The sequence below is a fragment of the Notamacropus eugenii genome, chromosome 2, assembly GCF_028372415.1.
Source record: "Notamacropus eugenii isolate mMacEug1 chromosome 2, mMacEug1.pri_v2, whole genome shotgun sequence".
NCBI lineage: Eukaryota > Metazoa > Chordata > Mammalia > Diprotodontia > Macropodidae > Notamacropus > Notamacropus eugenii.
This window is the reverse complement of record NC_092873.1, coordinates 5486989-5504380: the sequence shown is the minus strand read 5'-3', so window position 1 is coordinate 5504380 and position 17392 is coordinate 5486989. Positions and strand designations below refer to the sequence as shown.

Sequence of the window (17392 nt, the reverse complement as noted above, 5' to 3'; positions counted from 1 at the left end):
GCTTCAGTGCTCCTGGAACTAGAATTACTAGGCTTGTGGCTTAAAGGGGAACAGGATGCCCAGCTGAAATGACCCTTTGTGTCCTGCTCAGGTAGACAGAAGGGCTCTGGGGGGATCCTGCCTTGCTTGTGTCTATTGACCCAGAGTGGAGTAAACTGGGCTGGTAGATAAAGTTTGGGAGGAAACCTTAGAAAGCTTGAGGATGCTATTCATTCTTCCCACTTGCTTTCAGAGGTAATTCATTGTTACAAAGAAAAATCTTTTCCACTTTGGGGACCATTCTGTAAGTGGGGAGAGGGAAGTGTTGGAGAGTTTCCTGCCACAGGTGGATCTGGAGTGTTGGGAGAATACTTCCTCTGCTTTGTTAGGTGACATGCTAGGGAAACACAGAACAGTTCTGTTACCTCTTTAGGACCTCCAGATACTGGTAAGTGCAGTACAAGCATGGAGATAGAATTGCAACCAGCCTGAGAAGATATCTTGTTCAGGTCTCACTTAAGTGTTAGGAACATTATGGAGAGGAGAAAGATTCTTGAGAAAAATATTTGAGTAGTTTTTTCCTCTTACATGAAATGAACACGTGGTGAGATACAGTGAAAAACTGCTAGATTTACCATTAGAGGACCTAGAATTGAATCCTCACTCTGCTCCTTACTGTGACTTTGGACAACTCACTTCCCTTCTTCACGTCTTGGTTTCTTCATCTGTAAAAGGACAGAGTTGTATGAAAAGACTTCAAGGTTCCCTTCCACCTCTAAATTCTACATATCCATTTATTTCATGAGGTCTGTCTGTCTAGTTTTGAGAGTTTTAAGAAATGTGCTTTAAAACTAGTTTAGTTCAGCTTAGCTTCTAAATACCTGAATTTTTCTAATTAGCAGGATAACTGTAAGTGGTTTCAGTTATTCCCTTTATTACTAAATAAGCTGGTAACTTATATTTTCATATTATTTTTTCTAAAATGTTCAACAGATACTGTAGATATCCTTATAGCTAGAATGCCTTCCCACCCGCTTCTGGCCTGGTGAATTTTTGCATTACAAGACCAATTCAGATGCCACCTCCTCCAGGAAGCCGTCCTTGATATCTCTAGTCAGTAATGAACTCCTTCTCCCATAACATTTTGGTTTTACTTTTGTACTGTGTAAATATTGTGAGAGTTGGCACAAGGGCTCATCTGATCCTCATGACAGCCTTGTGAGATAGATGAGAAAACTGGGGCTCAGAGAAGCTCAGTGATTTAGCCCACAGTTACCAAGTGTCAGAGGCAGCATTTGGAATTGGAGTCTTTTCCCAGCTCCATACTCACCACTCCTTTCTCTGTGCTGCCTATCTGCTTTTATTCTGGATTACAAGATTATAAATACCATGAGCCCAGAGACTTTTTAGTTCCCCCAGTCCCTAGCACTCTTCTGTACATGTAGTAAGAGTTTAACACCTGTTCAGCTTGAGTTGGGAATTCTCTAAACCTCAGAAGGTAGCAAGAAAACAATTTGTTTGAGCCATCTGCTCAAGAGAAAGGAATGTAGAAAGATGGGTGACCTCCATTGTTTCTGCATGCCTCCACCATTGAACTCGTCTCTCTGACTCCCAAGCCCATTGTCTTTCCCCAAAACGACTTACCTTTTGAAAGATATCCTTTAACTGCCTTTGTGCTCTTGTGACAACGTCTCCCTGTATAAAAAAATAGGTGATTAAGTCAGTAGGAAATAAGCTCACTTGGAGCTTTTCCTAAAAGAAATGATAAGAAAGCAGTGCCAGTGACGTAGCAGTGTGGGGTAGCCCTCCTAGTGCTAGGCTTGGTGTCAGACAAGAGGAAGGGTTGCTTCCTGCCTCTCGCATTTATGGGTTGTGTGACCATGGGCAAGTTCCCCAAAGCTCTGAGCTTCTGTTTTCTCATCTATAAAATGGGGATAATAATCTTTGTGTTTGTCAGTGTCAGAGACAGTATCTCAGGTCCAGGCTTCTCTTGGCTCCAGGGCTAGCATTCATTCTCTCAGGCCATACTTTCACTCTCTTGTGCTTTTGAGTTATAGCTATACATGTGTATGAAGGCCATCAGAGTGGGAACTTGGTCTTATTGAATTGTCTATCTCCCCCAATTTATAATAGTGTTGCACGTACAGTGGGTTCATAATTCTTGGCCTACTAAAATGAATAAAGTGCTTTATGAATCCTAAAATGTTGTTTAAATGTTAGATATTGAAAAAGGGGAGAAAATTTCCTCAGTACGTAAACATAATTCAAAATCTAAATAAAAACATTCTTATTTTAAAATTTGCTCAACATTCTTTAATTTTCATCGTTTCTCTCAGTAACATTCCCATATGCATATTGGACTCTTGGGGATTATTATTTCTTCATTTTTTAAGCTGTGGTCATTAGGCACTTGTATGTCCCCTTCAGTGGCAATATGGATGAGGCGTTGTGTGCAGTCCCGGGACCACAAAGCTGAGCAGCTGTCGAGCCTTGCTCTGAAGGAGGTCCTGTGTGCTGTTGTAGGGAAGGGGGCCAAGGCATGGCCACAGACCAATGTCCTACAAGGTGGGGATTGATTCGTTCAGTGGAGAGATACAGAAAAAGGCTGGAGGAAAATTTTGAGGAGGGAGAAAATCCTTTGAGTTGAGGGTGAGGGGAGTTCTCAGGTAAAGCTTCCTAAGGGTGGAAGCATCCAGCCTGAGCCTGGAAGGGAAAATTCGGCCATTGGCTTTTGGCTTTGCTTATTATTATCTCTCCCTGGTCTGCCCTCCCCCTTTTCTGATTTTAGCATTCTGTAAAATGCAGTGTGCTTAATGTCTGAATGCCCTTAATTTCCCACTTAATGGTAAATTAGAGTCTGTATATTAAGATTTCCATGTTTGGTGCAGTGAAACTGCGAAAATACATTGAACTGAGAAGCATTATCCCAAGGAGGAGTAGGTTTGCTGCATCCTTAGAGCTGTTTTCTAGGTATTAAAATTTTTCTGTTTTGTTTCTTTGTAAAATAAGGGACCTGGACTCACTGATTTCCACTCTCATTTTCTTCTTCCCAGTTGGTCTGATCAAGGTGAAGGTGACCTGATCTCAAGAGATGATCCTTTTGTGATTCTAAAGTTTGAAACATCAGACACTTTTCTTTTTCTCTCAGTTGTACTTTAAGACTTGCTTCCCACCCCTCTATTACATGAGAAGGCTAGAGACAAAGAATTTACTCTTCCCGCTCTACCTAGGTCACCCTTAAACTTCGAACTAGTGAGGCATCTCCTTAAAACAAGCCCCAAACATCACCCACTTGGGGCCCATTTCATTTAGTTTGGCCAGATGTTCTTGCCTGCTCGGTACAGCGTTCTGCAGCCGTAGCCCTTCAGCTCTCTCTGTGAAAGGCTGATTACTCTTGTCATCTTTTTGTTTCTCTGTTTGCCACGTGATCTCATCTGTAGGGATAGATGTCATCATTTGTGATGTCACAAGTCCCATGGCCAGATTTGCTACTCCTTTGTCATTTCTTTGGTCTTTGTAACTATAAGAGCATTAATGAATAGATGAAATGTTCTTTTCTCCTGGATTTGACCTCGATTATAATGAGAAGGTGGCCATCATTGATCCTAGGGAATTCACCATGACCAGCCAGGGTAAAGTTTCTCAGCATGGGAGTCATTTACTCAGTGGGACTCTTAGGAGATCAGATGAATGACCTTCATCCATTCTGTTGCCATCTAGGCCTGCAGGGATTTCCTGATGTTGGCCCAGACGCATAGCAAAAAGTGGCAGAAGTCTCTGCAGTATGAAAGAGACCAGCGTATCCGCCTGGAGGAGACCTTGGAGCAGTTGGCCAAACAGCATAACCACCTAGAGAGGGCTTTCCGAGGTGCCACGGTGCTGCCAGCCAGTGCCCCTGGCAGTGCTGGTTCTGTGAAAGGTAAGCAAGTAGTAGGCCTGTGCTGGCCTGTTGGACAGGCCTGTTGCATCCCTTAGAGGCTGTCTACTGCTACCAGTACACAGAGTATCTAACCCCTTGGCTCCAGTGCCACTGCCCCATTCCCTTTGTTTCTCTACTCTGCATAAAATTGGTGTGATCTCCAGCAGGCTGGCCTCTGCCTTTGCCTTTTCTCTGTCCCTGCTTGCTGTGTATGGTTAGCATTAAGAATGCTCAGGATGTTGGGAAAATGAAGATAAAGAGTGTCAGCCTGGCCTTCCCCTTGCAGATCAGATCTGTTCTGGCAAAGGAGATATGAGTGATGAAGATGATGACAATGAATTCTTTGATGCTCCTGAGATCATCACCATGCCTGAGAGCTTGGGCCACAAGTAAGTTCATCTTGGCTCTCCGCCTCTATGGGATCCAAAGTGTCTTGACCTCCAGGAGGTCAGAGGCTTCAGTGGCAGTGGCAGTAAAGTTCGTCTTGATGTTTGCTACCAGGAACTGGGCCAGGTCCTTTGGTCAGTGGTGGGCTGTGTGCCAGCTTTGTGTGTCGCTGCAGCCCATTCTTTGCCCAGTGCTATCACTTTGATTACTTGTTTGTTAAGACATGTCCAGCAGCCATTTTGCTTTTGAAAGATAATGCCTAGAATGAATGGGAACTTGATAGTTCTAATCCTGGTCTAATTCTCCTGTTTTTCCATTCATTCAGACGGACTGGCAGCAATATCAGTGGAGCCAGCAGTGACATCAGCCTGGATGAACAGGTAACTCTCCATTGTGAGAAGGGCTAGTAGCAGATACTGGGTAGGGACAAGGGCCAGTGGGGCTCTTCAAGGGGAACTTGAGGTGGCAACCAACTTGAAAAAGAGCTAGGAGGAACACAGAATTCCCATCTTTTTTTTCCAGGATAGGGAAGAGGGTTGCTTTTTTTTGTTTCTTGGGAGTAATTGCTTGGATTTTATCTTGCCCCCAGTATAAGCATCAGCTGGAAGAGACAAAGAAGGAAAAAAGAACACGAATTCCCTATAAGCCAAACTACAGCCTCAACTTATGGAGTATAATGAAGAACTGTATTGGAAAGGAACTCTCCAAGATCCCTATGCCGGTGAGGTTCTGGTTGTGTGGGTAGCCTGGAATCATGGCACTTTGCACAGTTTTTTGTGGAGAGGGATTTGATTCATGTCAGTCAGGATCTGGTCAGAGAGGCAGATAGCCCAGTGGAAACACTGTGGACTTGGGTTAGGAGAGACTTCCTTGCCAGTCTTAGCTGCAGCACTCACTGGCTCTGTTACTTTGGCTGAGTCACTTGATTTCTCCAAGCCAGGAATATTTGTGCTACCTACCTGACCAGACTGTTGTAAAGAAAGCACTTTGTGAAGCTAACAGGGCTATAGAAACATGAGTAGTTGTGACTGTCAGCTGAATGCAGCTCTAGGTGGTTCCTGTCTACTAGCATGAAGGCTAGACTTGTGGGCAGCCCTGGCATGGCTCCCTTTGCACGAGCAACAGTGTGGACTCAGAGCTTGAAGGGACGCTGGACATCACTTCACCTCCTCATATCAGGAAGAGAAGAATGAGCCTCTGGGGTTCAGAGCGGAGCGAGGGTGAGAGCCCAGGGCTTTTGACTCCCCATTCAGTGGCTGTTGTGGGTTCAGGTGTAATTTAGTTCAATTCATCTCAATAAATACTTTGTACTAGGTGTTATGTGAGGTGCAGAGGATACGGAGATGAAACCTGTAGTCCTTTCCCTCAGGGTTTACATTCTCCATTGAGAAAGGAAGAAAGGGAAAGAATAGCAATATCTCTACAAATAAGGCTGGTGCAGTGTAGCGTATATTAACAGAGTGGATTTTGACATCACCTAAAATAAGGACAAGCCTTCCTTGAAAATACAGGATTTTTTTGTTTTTGAAATGACTTTGCCTGAGGAATAGTTGTTCCTGCTCTTCCCCCACTTGCTCCCAGAGCCATGAAAGTGGAGGAGAAAACTTGGTGGTTTAGAGACTGGACTCTGCAGCAGGGGATGGTGAGAAGCTGTGACAACAGAAGAGGTCAGACAGAACTGACCTGCTTAGGGGCTACCTACACAAAAATACTGTGTCCTACCCACACTGCCCGAAATTCTGGACTTTGCTAATGCTTATGGAATTCAATGAATTAGGGTTTGGAGTTCATCATTAACATTTAAAAGTTCAACTATTCTAAAAGGGTTATTGGGCCATCAATGAGTCTGACCTTAGCATTAATTTATTTACACCTTTCTGGTTGAGATCATCTCCAGTGAGAGAATCAGAATTGGGGAGGGCGCAGAGGAACATGTTGGGGGCCTGGAGTAGGTAGAAGCTTTGACTCTCTGAAGGAGAGTGGTGGGGCACAGTTCAAGAGCTAGAGGATAGGAAGGAGGGCCATCTGTAGAGGAGGCAAGTGCAGAAAAAAGTGGGAGGGTGCCCAAGGGAAATCCCATTTTGAAGTTTTGCCCAGGGCTGGCCTTGACCAGAAACCTTCTTTTTCCTTGTGCTTTGTGTACCATGTCATCACTTATTTCTAGGACTCAGAGCTTAGACTAGTACTGTATAGCTTAGTCACATGAGCTAAATAAACTTTAGCGGGCCATCCTGGAACCCTAAGCACCATTTTTAATATTGTTTCTATGGAAAAGTGCAGACATCTAAATATCCAGCTTATTTTAAAGCTGCAAAAAGAATTTCAGACATCTCTTTATAAATTGGGAAGTTCCTGTACCCAAAATTAAGTCTCCTTTACACTTAGATGCTTGAAAAAAACCCTCTTCTTCCCAAAGTGTGAAGGTGTGTTCATGTGAAGGTATATTCTTCACTACTCACCTGCTGTGAGTTCTGGCTCCCTCTATAGGAGACAGGAGGCATTGATTTGCGAGGCTGATCTTGGAAATAAAGCTTCTCTTTTGCCTTGCTCTGTCACTCTGACCAAAGCTCTGCACTTGTTAGTATCTCCATCTCCTACTTTGTGAAAGAATAACTGCTCAGTAGATGTGGTATTTTATTGCCTTGGTGGATGTGTTGAATACATTTGGAATTTTCTTCTTTTCCTGTCAGGTGAACTTTAATGAGCCCCTGTCCATGCTCCAACGCCTCACTGAAGATTTAGAGTATCATGAACTGTTAGACCGAGCTGCAAAATGTGAGAACTCCCTAGAACAGCTATGTTATGTGGCAGCTTTCACCGTGTCCTCCTACTCCACTACTGTCTTCCGCACCAGCAAGCCGTTCAACCCACTCCTGGGGGAGACTTTTGAGCTGGACCGACTTGAGGAGAATGGTTATCGATCCCTCTGTGAACAAGTAAGGGACCTTCTAGAGAAGGTGCAGGATGTTGGGGCCCTTATGGTAACCTCTTTACATGGAGGAGAAAACCTTCATGGTTAGTGGAATGACTTGCCTTCTTGTGTCCCACTCTTTTGGAAATACCTGTTGTATCCTTGTCTTTTATTCTTTTTTATTCTTTCCTTTAAGATGTGATCATTGACAGTCTTATGGGTCCATTTGCTCTGCTGGGCATATAAGCATCAAGACTAGTTTTGAGTGTTACCTGATGCAGTGCCCCTGGACAGGCAGGCCCTCCTAGCTGGGGCAGCAGTGCCCCCTGAGGGAGACAGGGAGCAGCTTGTGCTGGTCAGTTCACCACTGCCTTGACTGCCATCTAAACATCCCAGACCATGAAACTTAGAGTTGGTATCCCCCAAACCACTGGACTTGATACCAGTCCAGTCTCCCATTTTTCCCTCTAGCAGACAACATTAGGGTAGAAATCCTTGTTGAGAAGAGACCACCTTCTTCATTAACATAGGCAACTACTGCTAGAAAGCTATCACCCAACAGCAGATGGGCACAGGAACTCTGAAGGTGGCAGCACCATCCCCACCCCCCTACTGAGAGACCTATGTCATCTTAGCCCTAGGAGGAGGTGGTTCCTTTAGAGAAAGGAACAACCATTTTTGCCAACTAACAACTAGCTGCTGCCACAGGGGGCAGGTCAGTCAATGTAGTTGAGGAAGCAGAACACCCTGAGAGAGAGAATAGGCAGCTGCATGTGTCCTTGACCACCATTTCCCCTTGGACCCTGATGGAGACAGTCCAGGACCCTCTGCCCCAGAGCCCCAGAGTGGTATTGCCACCAGCCCAGTACCTTTAACTATCAGCCTAGAAGCTGCCCTGCTAGTTCTGCAGTCATAGCTGCTGATGATCCAGGAAAGGAAATTCTTGTCACCCAAATCTTTGGCATGTCCAAGGTTTAACTCAGAAACTGATGGGATTTTATCAGTGGAACTGACTTTAAAGAAGAGCCCTTGCCCAACTCTGCTTTGCTGCTTTGAGCTAAGGACCATGGGACCTTTCCATCTGACTGGAGCTGAAGCTTTCCCTGTGTACTGTTTCTCCCAGTGAAACTGCAGCTCCTTGAGAGTAGGGTCCATCTTATTTTTTTGTTTGTATCCCCAGCCTTGGTGCATTGAAAGAACTAAATAAATGCTTCATTCATTCAGAGAACCTTGGACCAAAAATTAGGAGATCCAAGATCTCACCTTGACTGCTACCAACCAGCTGTGTAAACTTGGACATAGTACTTGCTATCTCTATGCTTCGGTGTCATCTTCATCTGTAAAATGATGAATTGGATTAGATATTCTCTGAGATCCTAACAGCACACAGATTCTATTCTGAATCATAAAGGGAAGTTTTCCCCACTCATTTCTTCCTCCATATTTTTCTGTCTCTTTTCTTCAAGGTGAGCCACCATCCTCCTGCTGCCGCACACCATGCTGAATCCAAAAATGGCTGGACATTACGACAGGAAATCAAAATCACCAGCAAATTCCGTGGCAAATATCTATCCATCATGCCCCTTGGTAAGGCACACCACCTCTGGGGGCAGTCTCAAGTGCATGGAAAACACTTTGTAGATTTAAAGTGCTCTAGAAATACTTTAAAAATGACTCTAGAATACTTTTTTGCAAGTTAGACCAAAAACTCAAACTCTAAGCCCCAAGTCATTTTGGTTAGGGGAGAGAGCCAGTTCTGCATTCTGCCTCAAATATAATCACTTCTTAGGTTAAATAAACAAAAAAAACCCAACTTTTATTATTAGTACAGTTAATACTTTTCTATTGTGGTCATTTTTTATTTTCCAAAATTGATACCTTTTGTTTCTTCTATTGGTAATGTGTTAAGGCTCTTCAGTTTTACTCAACATCTTCCAAATTAAAAGAAATTTCTTAGAAATGCTTAGTGTTAGCTAGCCTTCTATTCTTTGCTCTGAACTGAAGAGTAAAGTGCAGCAAAAAATTTCTCTTTAAGTTGACAAAGAGTTTCTAACCCCTTTAGGTTGATAACTCCCTACTGTAGTCCCCCACTTAAGGGTCCTTCCTGAGAGCTTAATGCAGGGATAGATACTTTCTGGGTTCAGGTCCAAATGATCTTGAACAGGATCTGTAACAATTGGCCCTTAAGAGTGTGTTTGTTTCCTCAGATGAGGTGACTTGGCTCATTGTTTATGCTAAGTAGGCTTGATTCATTTCTATTGGTCCCTTCCGCTTTTTATCTCTTTGTACTATGCTTCAGGAAAGTAGAAAAAAGACTTTTAAAAGCCCTGTTATTCTATATGATTGGGTTTTGGTTTTTTTAAATCCCTACTGTTTCTTGAATTTTTAGAGTACTGTTCCACGCATGAAAGTTCCTCAGAAAGACTTTTGGGAACATATGTTCTATCTGTTTGTTCAGTTTTACAAAATTAGTAGCTGGTTCCTGGGAGAGTTAGATTACAGCCATGTCTCCTCCTTACCCCTTCCCGTTCTCTACTAGGGACTGTGACAAGAAGGTGGAGGTCCTGGCCCACTTGCAGGCTACTGCCTCACCACATCCCCTGTTCTGCATCTCAGAGAGTTACTGGCTAGGCCTGGGATTCTTTCACTTAGAGGATGGCAGCAAGGTCAGCTGTGCTGTCTCCAAACTTCTACAATGTTTTCCGCAGTGTCCTTTTCCATAGACTTGATAGTAGATTTCCAAGGTACCATTCCATTAAAATCAACCAAAAATGTATGTGTCTGCTGCGTGCAAGACATTTGTGCTTAGTACCGAGGATAGAAAGAAAGAAAGAACAATTGCTCCTGCCCTCAAGGAGTTTACATTCTACTTCAGGAAATGACATGTAAATAGATGAGAAGCAGAAAGTAAGAGGGAGTAGGGGAAGAGCGCTAACATGGCTGCCCAGAAGAGGCCTCCTGAACCTGAGATGAGGTAAGGTCAGGGTTCTCTGAGGGCATCCCAAATATGGGGGACTGATTAGCTTGGGCACTGGCACAGAACTTAAGGGGTGAGTTTGGAAGATTAGCAGCAAACGTGTTTGGTAGGCCATAGAGTGCTTGGAAGGTAAGGCTATGAATTAAACTTGGCAAGTTAGGCAGGTGTCACATTGTCAAGGACTTTACTGGCCAAGGTGAGAAGTTCGCATTTTACCTAGGGGGCAGTAGGAAGCCAGTGAAGACTTTTGAGCAGGGGAGTCTAGATCTGTGCTTTAGAAAGATTGTTTTGTCAACTCTCTATAGGACAGAGGGAGAAAATGGAAAGAGAGACTAACTTAAGAGTTTTTTGCAATGGTCTATGCAAGAGATGGTAAGTGTCTGAACTGGAATGATGACAACAAAGTTGGAGATAATGAGGTGGATACCAAAGGTGTTATGAATGTTGAATTTACAATGCCTGGCAAGCGACTGGAGAGGGAAGGCACCAAAATGATTTTGAGATTGTGTTGGGAGAAAGAGGGATCTCTGGAGGGAGGGGTCGATAAGGAGGTCTAGTTTGAATGTATTGAACTTGAATATGGAATCTCTGAGTGGAAATGCACAGCAGGGCCTGTGGTGGGGGCCTCTAGATCAGGAGTGAGTTAAGGGCTGGATGTTTTGATTTGGGAATCATTTGAATAGAAATGATTGTTGATCTCATGGAAACTGATGAAAACAACTCTACATGTAGCTGGGGTAGAATGAAGGCATTTGGGAGTTTGGATGAATGAAGCTGGAAACCAAGATGTATATGTTTTGTTTTTTTAACTAAATTTTATTTTCAAACGAGAATTTGGATTCACATGAGGATTCTCTTTGCCACCTCTGCTAGATTGTGAGTTCCTTGAAAGTAAGGACTGTCTTTTGCCTTTCTTTGTGTCCGCAAAATTTAGCGCAGTGCCTTGCACATAGTAGGTGCTTAATAAATACTTATTGATTGTCTGACATTTCAAGAGGACAATTGTTGTGATAAAGTTTTCACATCCCAAAATTGGAATCAGAGCGTCTGCTTTCAGATTCCAGCTCTATCACTTCATAATGTCATATTTTTGGCAAGCCACTTACCATCTGTAGGCCTCGTTTTCTGCATGTTTAAAATGAAGGGGTCAAGATGCCAAAATAAGGTTAACATTGGTAAATGATTTTGAAATAAAGGGTGAAATAAGATAAGTAAATTGGGGAGCACTGAAATTTTACCTCTTAGATCTATGGATAAGGAAGAATTTGGGACCAAACAAGGGATAGTGAGGATCATGGGATGTAAAATGAATAATTTTGATTACATGAAATTAAAAAGTTATTGCACAAGCAAAAAAACCAGTGCAGTTAAAATTAGAAGGAAAATAGGAAATAGGAGGAGGAAAGATTTACAGCAATTTATATTTCCCAAATATGTAAGGAACAACCAAATTAATAAAAATAAGAGCCATTCCCCAATTGATAAATGGTCAAAGGATGTGAACAGGCAGTTCTCTGATGAAGAAATTGAAGCTATCTATAGTCACATGAAAAAATGCTACAAATCACAATTGATTAGAGAATTGCAAATTAAAACAACTTTGAGGTACCCTTACACCTATCAGATTGGCTAACATGACAGAAAAAGAAAGTGATAAATGCTGGAAGGGAGGTGGAAAAATAAAGACCATAGTGCACTGAGGGTGGAGTTGTAACTCATCCAGCCATTCTGTTGAACATTTTGGAACTATGCCCAGAGGGCTATGAAAGTGTGCATATACCCTTTGATCCAACAATACCACTACTAGGTCTGTACCCCAAAAAAAAAGAAAAGGAAAAGGACCTGTTTGCACAAAAATATCTATAGAAGCACTTTTAGTGGTTGCAAAGAACTGGAAGTTGAGAGGATGCCGATCAGTTGGGGAGTAGTTGAACAAGTAGCATACGGTTATGATGGAATACTGTTGCTCTGTAAAAAATGACTTAGGAGGAGTGGTTTTAGAAAAACTAGGGAAGGTTGACACGAACTGAAGCAAAGCAAAGTGAACAAAACCAGGAGAATGTTGTACATCATAAGAGAAATACTATAGTGATGGGAAAGACTTAGCTATTCTGATCAAGACATTGTCATTCAAGTCATTTGCCTTTCAAGTCAATTCCAAGTCATTCAAGACAATTCCAAAGGATCCATGATGAAAAATGGTATCTACCTCCAGATTGAGAACTGATGAAATATAAGTACAGATTGAAACAATTTTACTTTATTTTTTTTCCTTTTTTTGGAAACATGTCTGATATGGAATGTTTTGCATGATCTCCCATGTAGAATTGATATCTTATCCCTTGCCTTCTTGCCATCCCTTTCTCGGTGGTGGAGGAGTGGGCAAGTGGGAGAGAAATTTGGAACTCAAAATTTTAAAAAAGTGAATGTTAATAAAATGAGGGAGGTTGAAGTAGAGGACACAAAGATCCCTTTCAACTCTTTAAATCTATCAAATGTGAATTTAGTTTTGAGAGTTTGTACTTTTAGAACTGAGGCAGCTAATTGGCACGCTGAATAGAGTGCCAGACCTAGTCAGGAACACTCATCTTCTTGAGGTCAAATCTAGTCTCAGATACTTATTACCTGTGTGATCTTTCGGCAAGCCACTTAACCTTGCTTGCTATCTTTGCCAAGAAAACCCCAAATGGGGTCAGGAAGAATCAGATGCAACAGAAAACAACTGTACCACCACCCTAGAACTGCCCCTGCCATTTAGGTACATCGTCATCTGATGGCAGTAGTGTGCCATAGCCAGCAGGTCTAAGTCCAAACTCTTCACTGTGTTCATGGAAAGAGAGTGGTGCTTTTCTGGCTCTCTTCTCTGCCCAGCTCCCACCTTTTCATAACAGTCCAAAATAAATTTGGTTTTAGATCTGTGCTTTTCATTAACTGTGACCAGAGCAAGCCCTTTTCCTTCTGGAATATGTTATTTGGGAAGGGTGAAAGTTGGATCAGAGTTATCTCAAAAGTCCCTTTTGGCTAGAAAAGCTACAACTTATGAAATCCAGAAGAGGAGGAGGAGAGGGTGATAAAGGGATGACGTGTTCATTGTCACATACCAAGTGGCAGGGCTGCAATGTCTCCTGGTAGGTAGCAGTCTTGTGCTCTTTCCACTGCTGCACAATGACTTCTTGATCTGTTAGAGTTCATCTGGCCCCTTTCAGTATCTTTGGCATTCAAAAGCAGAAATGTCCATGCAAGGTTGTTTACAAAAAGTTAGAATCCTTTCTTTAATTTCCACTTTTGCTGCTGTGAATAGTTTTCAGTCAAGACATAAAATTGTCAAAATATTTTTCATTAGATTGTATTTCATTCTAGTATTTCATATCTAGTATGCGTTTCTCATTGAGGTTCTATTTGCATGGTTGCTGGACACAATTCATCATAGCAGCAAGGTGGCTGCCCACAAGACAATAACACTCTCTTAAAGAGCAAATTAGAAAAGCACAAAATAACTTGTCAGAGGCAGGAAAATGATCAGATTACCTTTCTATGACAGTGTCGTGCCAATTGTCTGATATTTGGATGGTAATCTGTGTCTCCGTCTTCCTCCAGGTAGCATCCATTGTATATTTCATGCCACTGGTCATCACTACACTTGGAAAAAAGTCACCACAACAGTGCACAACATTATTGTGGGCAAATTGTGGATAGATCAGGTAAGTTAAGTTGCCCACAGGGTATCTGATGTTTAGAGGCCTTCTGCTTAGCTGCTGCTTTGCAGAGAAATATGAAAGGTAAATGGTACTGGCCCACAAAATTTCTAGTAGTTAATCTGTTATAGGTGGCAAAGTAAGTAAAAAGCATTGCTTACCACTGATATAGGTAATAAATGGAATTCACGTCAGAACTGGGCTTTGAATTTTGATTCTACCAATTACTAGGTCTGTGATCTTGGACAAATCACTTGTCTCTTATTTACTTCTCCGTAAAACAAGACTAGCATGATTGTTAAGTCCTTTCAGGTCTAATCCGAGTATGTGCTGAAGAATACATTAGAACTCTGTTATAAAATTCATTCATTAAGCAAATATTCATTGAAAGTGTATACAGTGTGCTAGAGTGCAAAGGTGTATGAGACATGGGTCCTGTTCATGGTGAGTGTACAGTCTGCTTGAGAAAAGTTATACAGACATGAAATTTAAATGAAAATATAAGCTATCAGTACAGGATATATCATGAAACAATATATGATTCAGGGCTGTGTGGAAAATCTATAAGAAATAGACTTCGCTGTGGGTTGGAATGGTTAGGGAAGGTTTCTTGTAGGAAAGAGCAGTTTCCTCAAGCTTGACTTGAGATGGTAGGATTTGAGAGAGTTGATAAGGTCAGAAGAGCACAGGCGTTGAAGGTGGGAAATTAGTAGGGTGTCTGCTGGGCTCAGTAGAGACTAGCTGGATGGGGATGAAGAAGAAAGTGGGAGTGGGAAATATGTGTGGCAAAGGAGGTTATGAAGTGTTGTTGTTGTGAAAGTAAACTTAGAAACTTCAGTTATCACTTTACTCTGGAAATCTTTGCTACAGGCCTACATTATGTTACCTGTAAGCTATGGATAGCCACTACAGGATGTGCGTTTGTCATATGTCCCTGCTTTATAAAGGGCTCCCTTTTATCTCTAAAGTGACTTCGGTGGGAAACAGTAGCTGATTAGTTCTGGAATGTTCAGGTTAAAGAATGAATAATTATCAGATTTGAAATTTGACATGTGTCCCAGGTATCTGAATCTCAGTAAAACCACAGCTCTTATTTCTCCCCCTTCATAGTCTGGCGAGATCGACATTGTGAATCACAAGACAGGAGACAAGTGCAATCTCAAGTTTGTTCCTTACAGCTACTTTTCCCGAGACGTGGCCAGGAAGGTAAGAGAAGTCAGAAGCAGAATTATTCCATGAGCTCTTGTGTGCGGATAACCTTTTCACCAGTGCCTTTGATCCCTTGTCTTCTTGTCTGTTCTGAAAATTTCTGAGTTATTTTCCCTCCCAGTTCTTTCTTTCCAACCAGGTGTTCTTTCTCAACGGAAAGCATTCTTTTAAGGTCACCATTGGCCTCTTAATTTAACAAATCCAATGGCTTCTTCTCAGTTCTTAACTGTAGGACTTGACATTGTTGATCCTTGATTCTCTTTGGATCTGCCTTTGGCCCTCAGACTGGAGGGCTAGAGGACAGAGCAAAGAACCCACAAAGCCTCCATTTAAAGAGGGCTCCTAGGCTAGCCATCACTTCATTACCCCTGGGTGTTTTTCCCATCCTTCCTCTTTCAGCTTTCTTTTATGTGTTGTCTTTCCCTCATTAGATTGTAAGCCTTTTCTGGGTGGGGACTTTTTTTTTTTCTCCCAATATTTATATCCCCAGCACTTAGCACAATGCCTGGCACATAGTAGACACTTAATAAGTACTTATTGACTGACTCTTCTATTTTTGGATTCTGTCTCTTAGAAAGTTTATCCATTCCTCTGGTCTCAGGTAGCATTTCTGCACAGATAGTGACCTCTGTATAGCAGTCTTGGCTGGCCCTAACATCATCTTGGGCCCTGATTTCCTCTCTTGAGCTACTGTTCCCCATTTTTTCTTTTTCTTTTTAAGTTAAATATTATTTTCGTTTATCAAGCTTTTTTTTCTCATACTTACTTTTCCGCAGGCCCATGTGAGGTCCAAAAAAAGAAAAATGAAACCTTTGTGATAGGCAAAACAAATTCTGAAATTGGTCATGTCTGAAAACATGCATCTCATTCTTTATAATAGTCCATCATCATTATTATCCGGAGTTGGATAGCATTCTTAATCACTGGACCTCTGGAGTTATGATTGTATTTATTGGAATTCTTAAGTTTTTCATAATTGTTTATATTTACAATTGTGGTATAGTATAAATTGTCCTGGTTCTCCTCATTTCACGCTGTATCACCTCATGTACAAGTCTTCCCAGGTTTCTCTGAAGTCATCCCCTAATAAACCATAATTTTTTCAGCCATTCCCAATTGATGGGGGTACCCAACAAGAGGTGCTCTAAATATTTTTGTACATATGGGACTTTTTCCTTTTTTCTTTGATCTCTTCAGGGTAGTAGTATTGCTGGGTAAAAAGATATGCACAGTTTAATAGCTTTTTGGAAATAATTCCAAATTGCTTTCCAGAATGGCTGGATCAGTTCACAGCTCCATTAATGGTGCATTCGTGTACGAGTTTTCCCATATCTCCAGCATTTAATGTTTTCCTGTTTTATCCACTTTGTCAATCTGGTGGGTGTAAGATGGTACCTCAGAGTTGTTTTTAATTTGCATTTCTCTAATTATTAGTGATTTAGAGCATTTTTATATGACTGTTATTAGTTTGGATTTCTTCCCCCCAAACTGCCTGTTCTTATCCTTTCACAGCACTTACTGACTGGGGAATGGCCTTTATTCTTATCCTAGCACTTAGCACATTATCTGGTCTATAGTAGGTGCTTAATAAATGCTTACTGACTCATTGACTAAATTAAAATCAACTCCTTCTATATTGAGACCTTTATTAGAGAAACTTGTTGCAAAGATTTTTCTCAATTTCTTCCCTTGTCAGTTGCATTGGATTCTTTTGTGCAAAAGTTTTGAAAATTTCCTATAATCAGAATTGTTCATTTTATCTCCTTTGATCTCTCTGTCCTTGTCTGTGAACTCTTTCTATGTCTATAGATCTGACAGGTAATTTCTTCTTTCTTCCTCTGATTTAATGTCTCCTTGTTTCTAAATGTCTGGCCTATAGTAACCTCAAGCTCAGCATGACTGAAATAAGTAACAATTTTCCTTCCAGAACTTATTCTCCCTCCAAACTTACCTATTTCTTTACATGGTGTCTTCTTCCCAGTCACGCAGGGAAAGAACCGTGCTGATCTTTCAGTCTTTTGTCCCCCTTATCCCTCGCATCCAGTCACTTAAGTTCTGTCATTTCACTTCTGGAATACCCCCCTTTCAGACAGCCCTCTTTCTGCCCCTCCTGACACCCCCTCATATTGGAAGTCAATTGGTCTCCAGTGTCACCTGTCTCCAGTTCATCCTTTGCACAACTGCCAAATGGATCTTCCTAATGTCCAGGCTTGATGTTGGTACTCTGTTGAAAACATTCCCGTTGCTTCCCACTGCCTGTGGAAGAAAATGAAGACTCCTTAACTCTGTTTTCATTCCACCCAGTCTGGCTTTCA

General features: G+C 41.9%; 1 protein-coding gene and 1 long non-coding RNA gene across 4 annotated transcripts in view; one reads left to right on the top strand and one right to left on the bottom strand.

The window, feature by feature from the left end:
- OSBP (oxysterol binding protein) overlaps nt 1-17392 on the top strand; it is a 30111-nt gene that overhangs the window by 7530 nt on the left and 5189 nt on the right. The window contains exons 4-11 of the mRNA XM_072638709.1: nt 3700-3898; nt 4185-4287; nt 4611-4665; nt 4875-5006; nt 6976-7221; nt 8663-8783; nt 13771-13874; nt 14979-15074. Of these exons, the coding sequence (XP_072494810.1) occupies nt 3700-3898; nt 4185-4287; nt 4611-4665; nt 4875-5006; nt 6976-7221; nt 8663-8783; nt 13771-13874; nt 14979-15074 (1056 nt within the window). The remainder of the gene's footprint in view (nt 1-3699; nt 3899-4184; nt 4288-4610; nt 4666-4874; nt 5007-6975; nt 7222-8662; nt 8784-13770; nt 13875-14978; nt 15075-17392) is intronic.
- Nucleotides 235-3706, bottom strand: LOC140524290 (uncharacterized). 3 transcript variants are annotated; one of them, XR_011973638.1, is made up of 3 exons: nt 3003-3706; nt 1624-1674; nt 235-704 (listed from the first exon to the last, which is right to left on the bottom strand). It is a non-coding gene; the product is annotated as an uncharacterized lncRNA (long non-coding RNA). The 3 variants fall into 3 exon arrangements; XR_011973639.1 differs by lacking the exons at nt 235-704; nt 1624-1674 and adding an exon at nt 2278-2682; XR_011973637.1 differs by lacking the exons at nt 235-704; nt 1624-1674 and adding an exon at nt 2278-2537.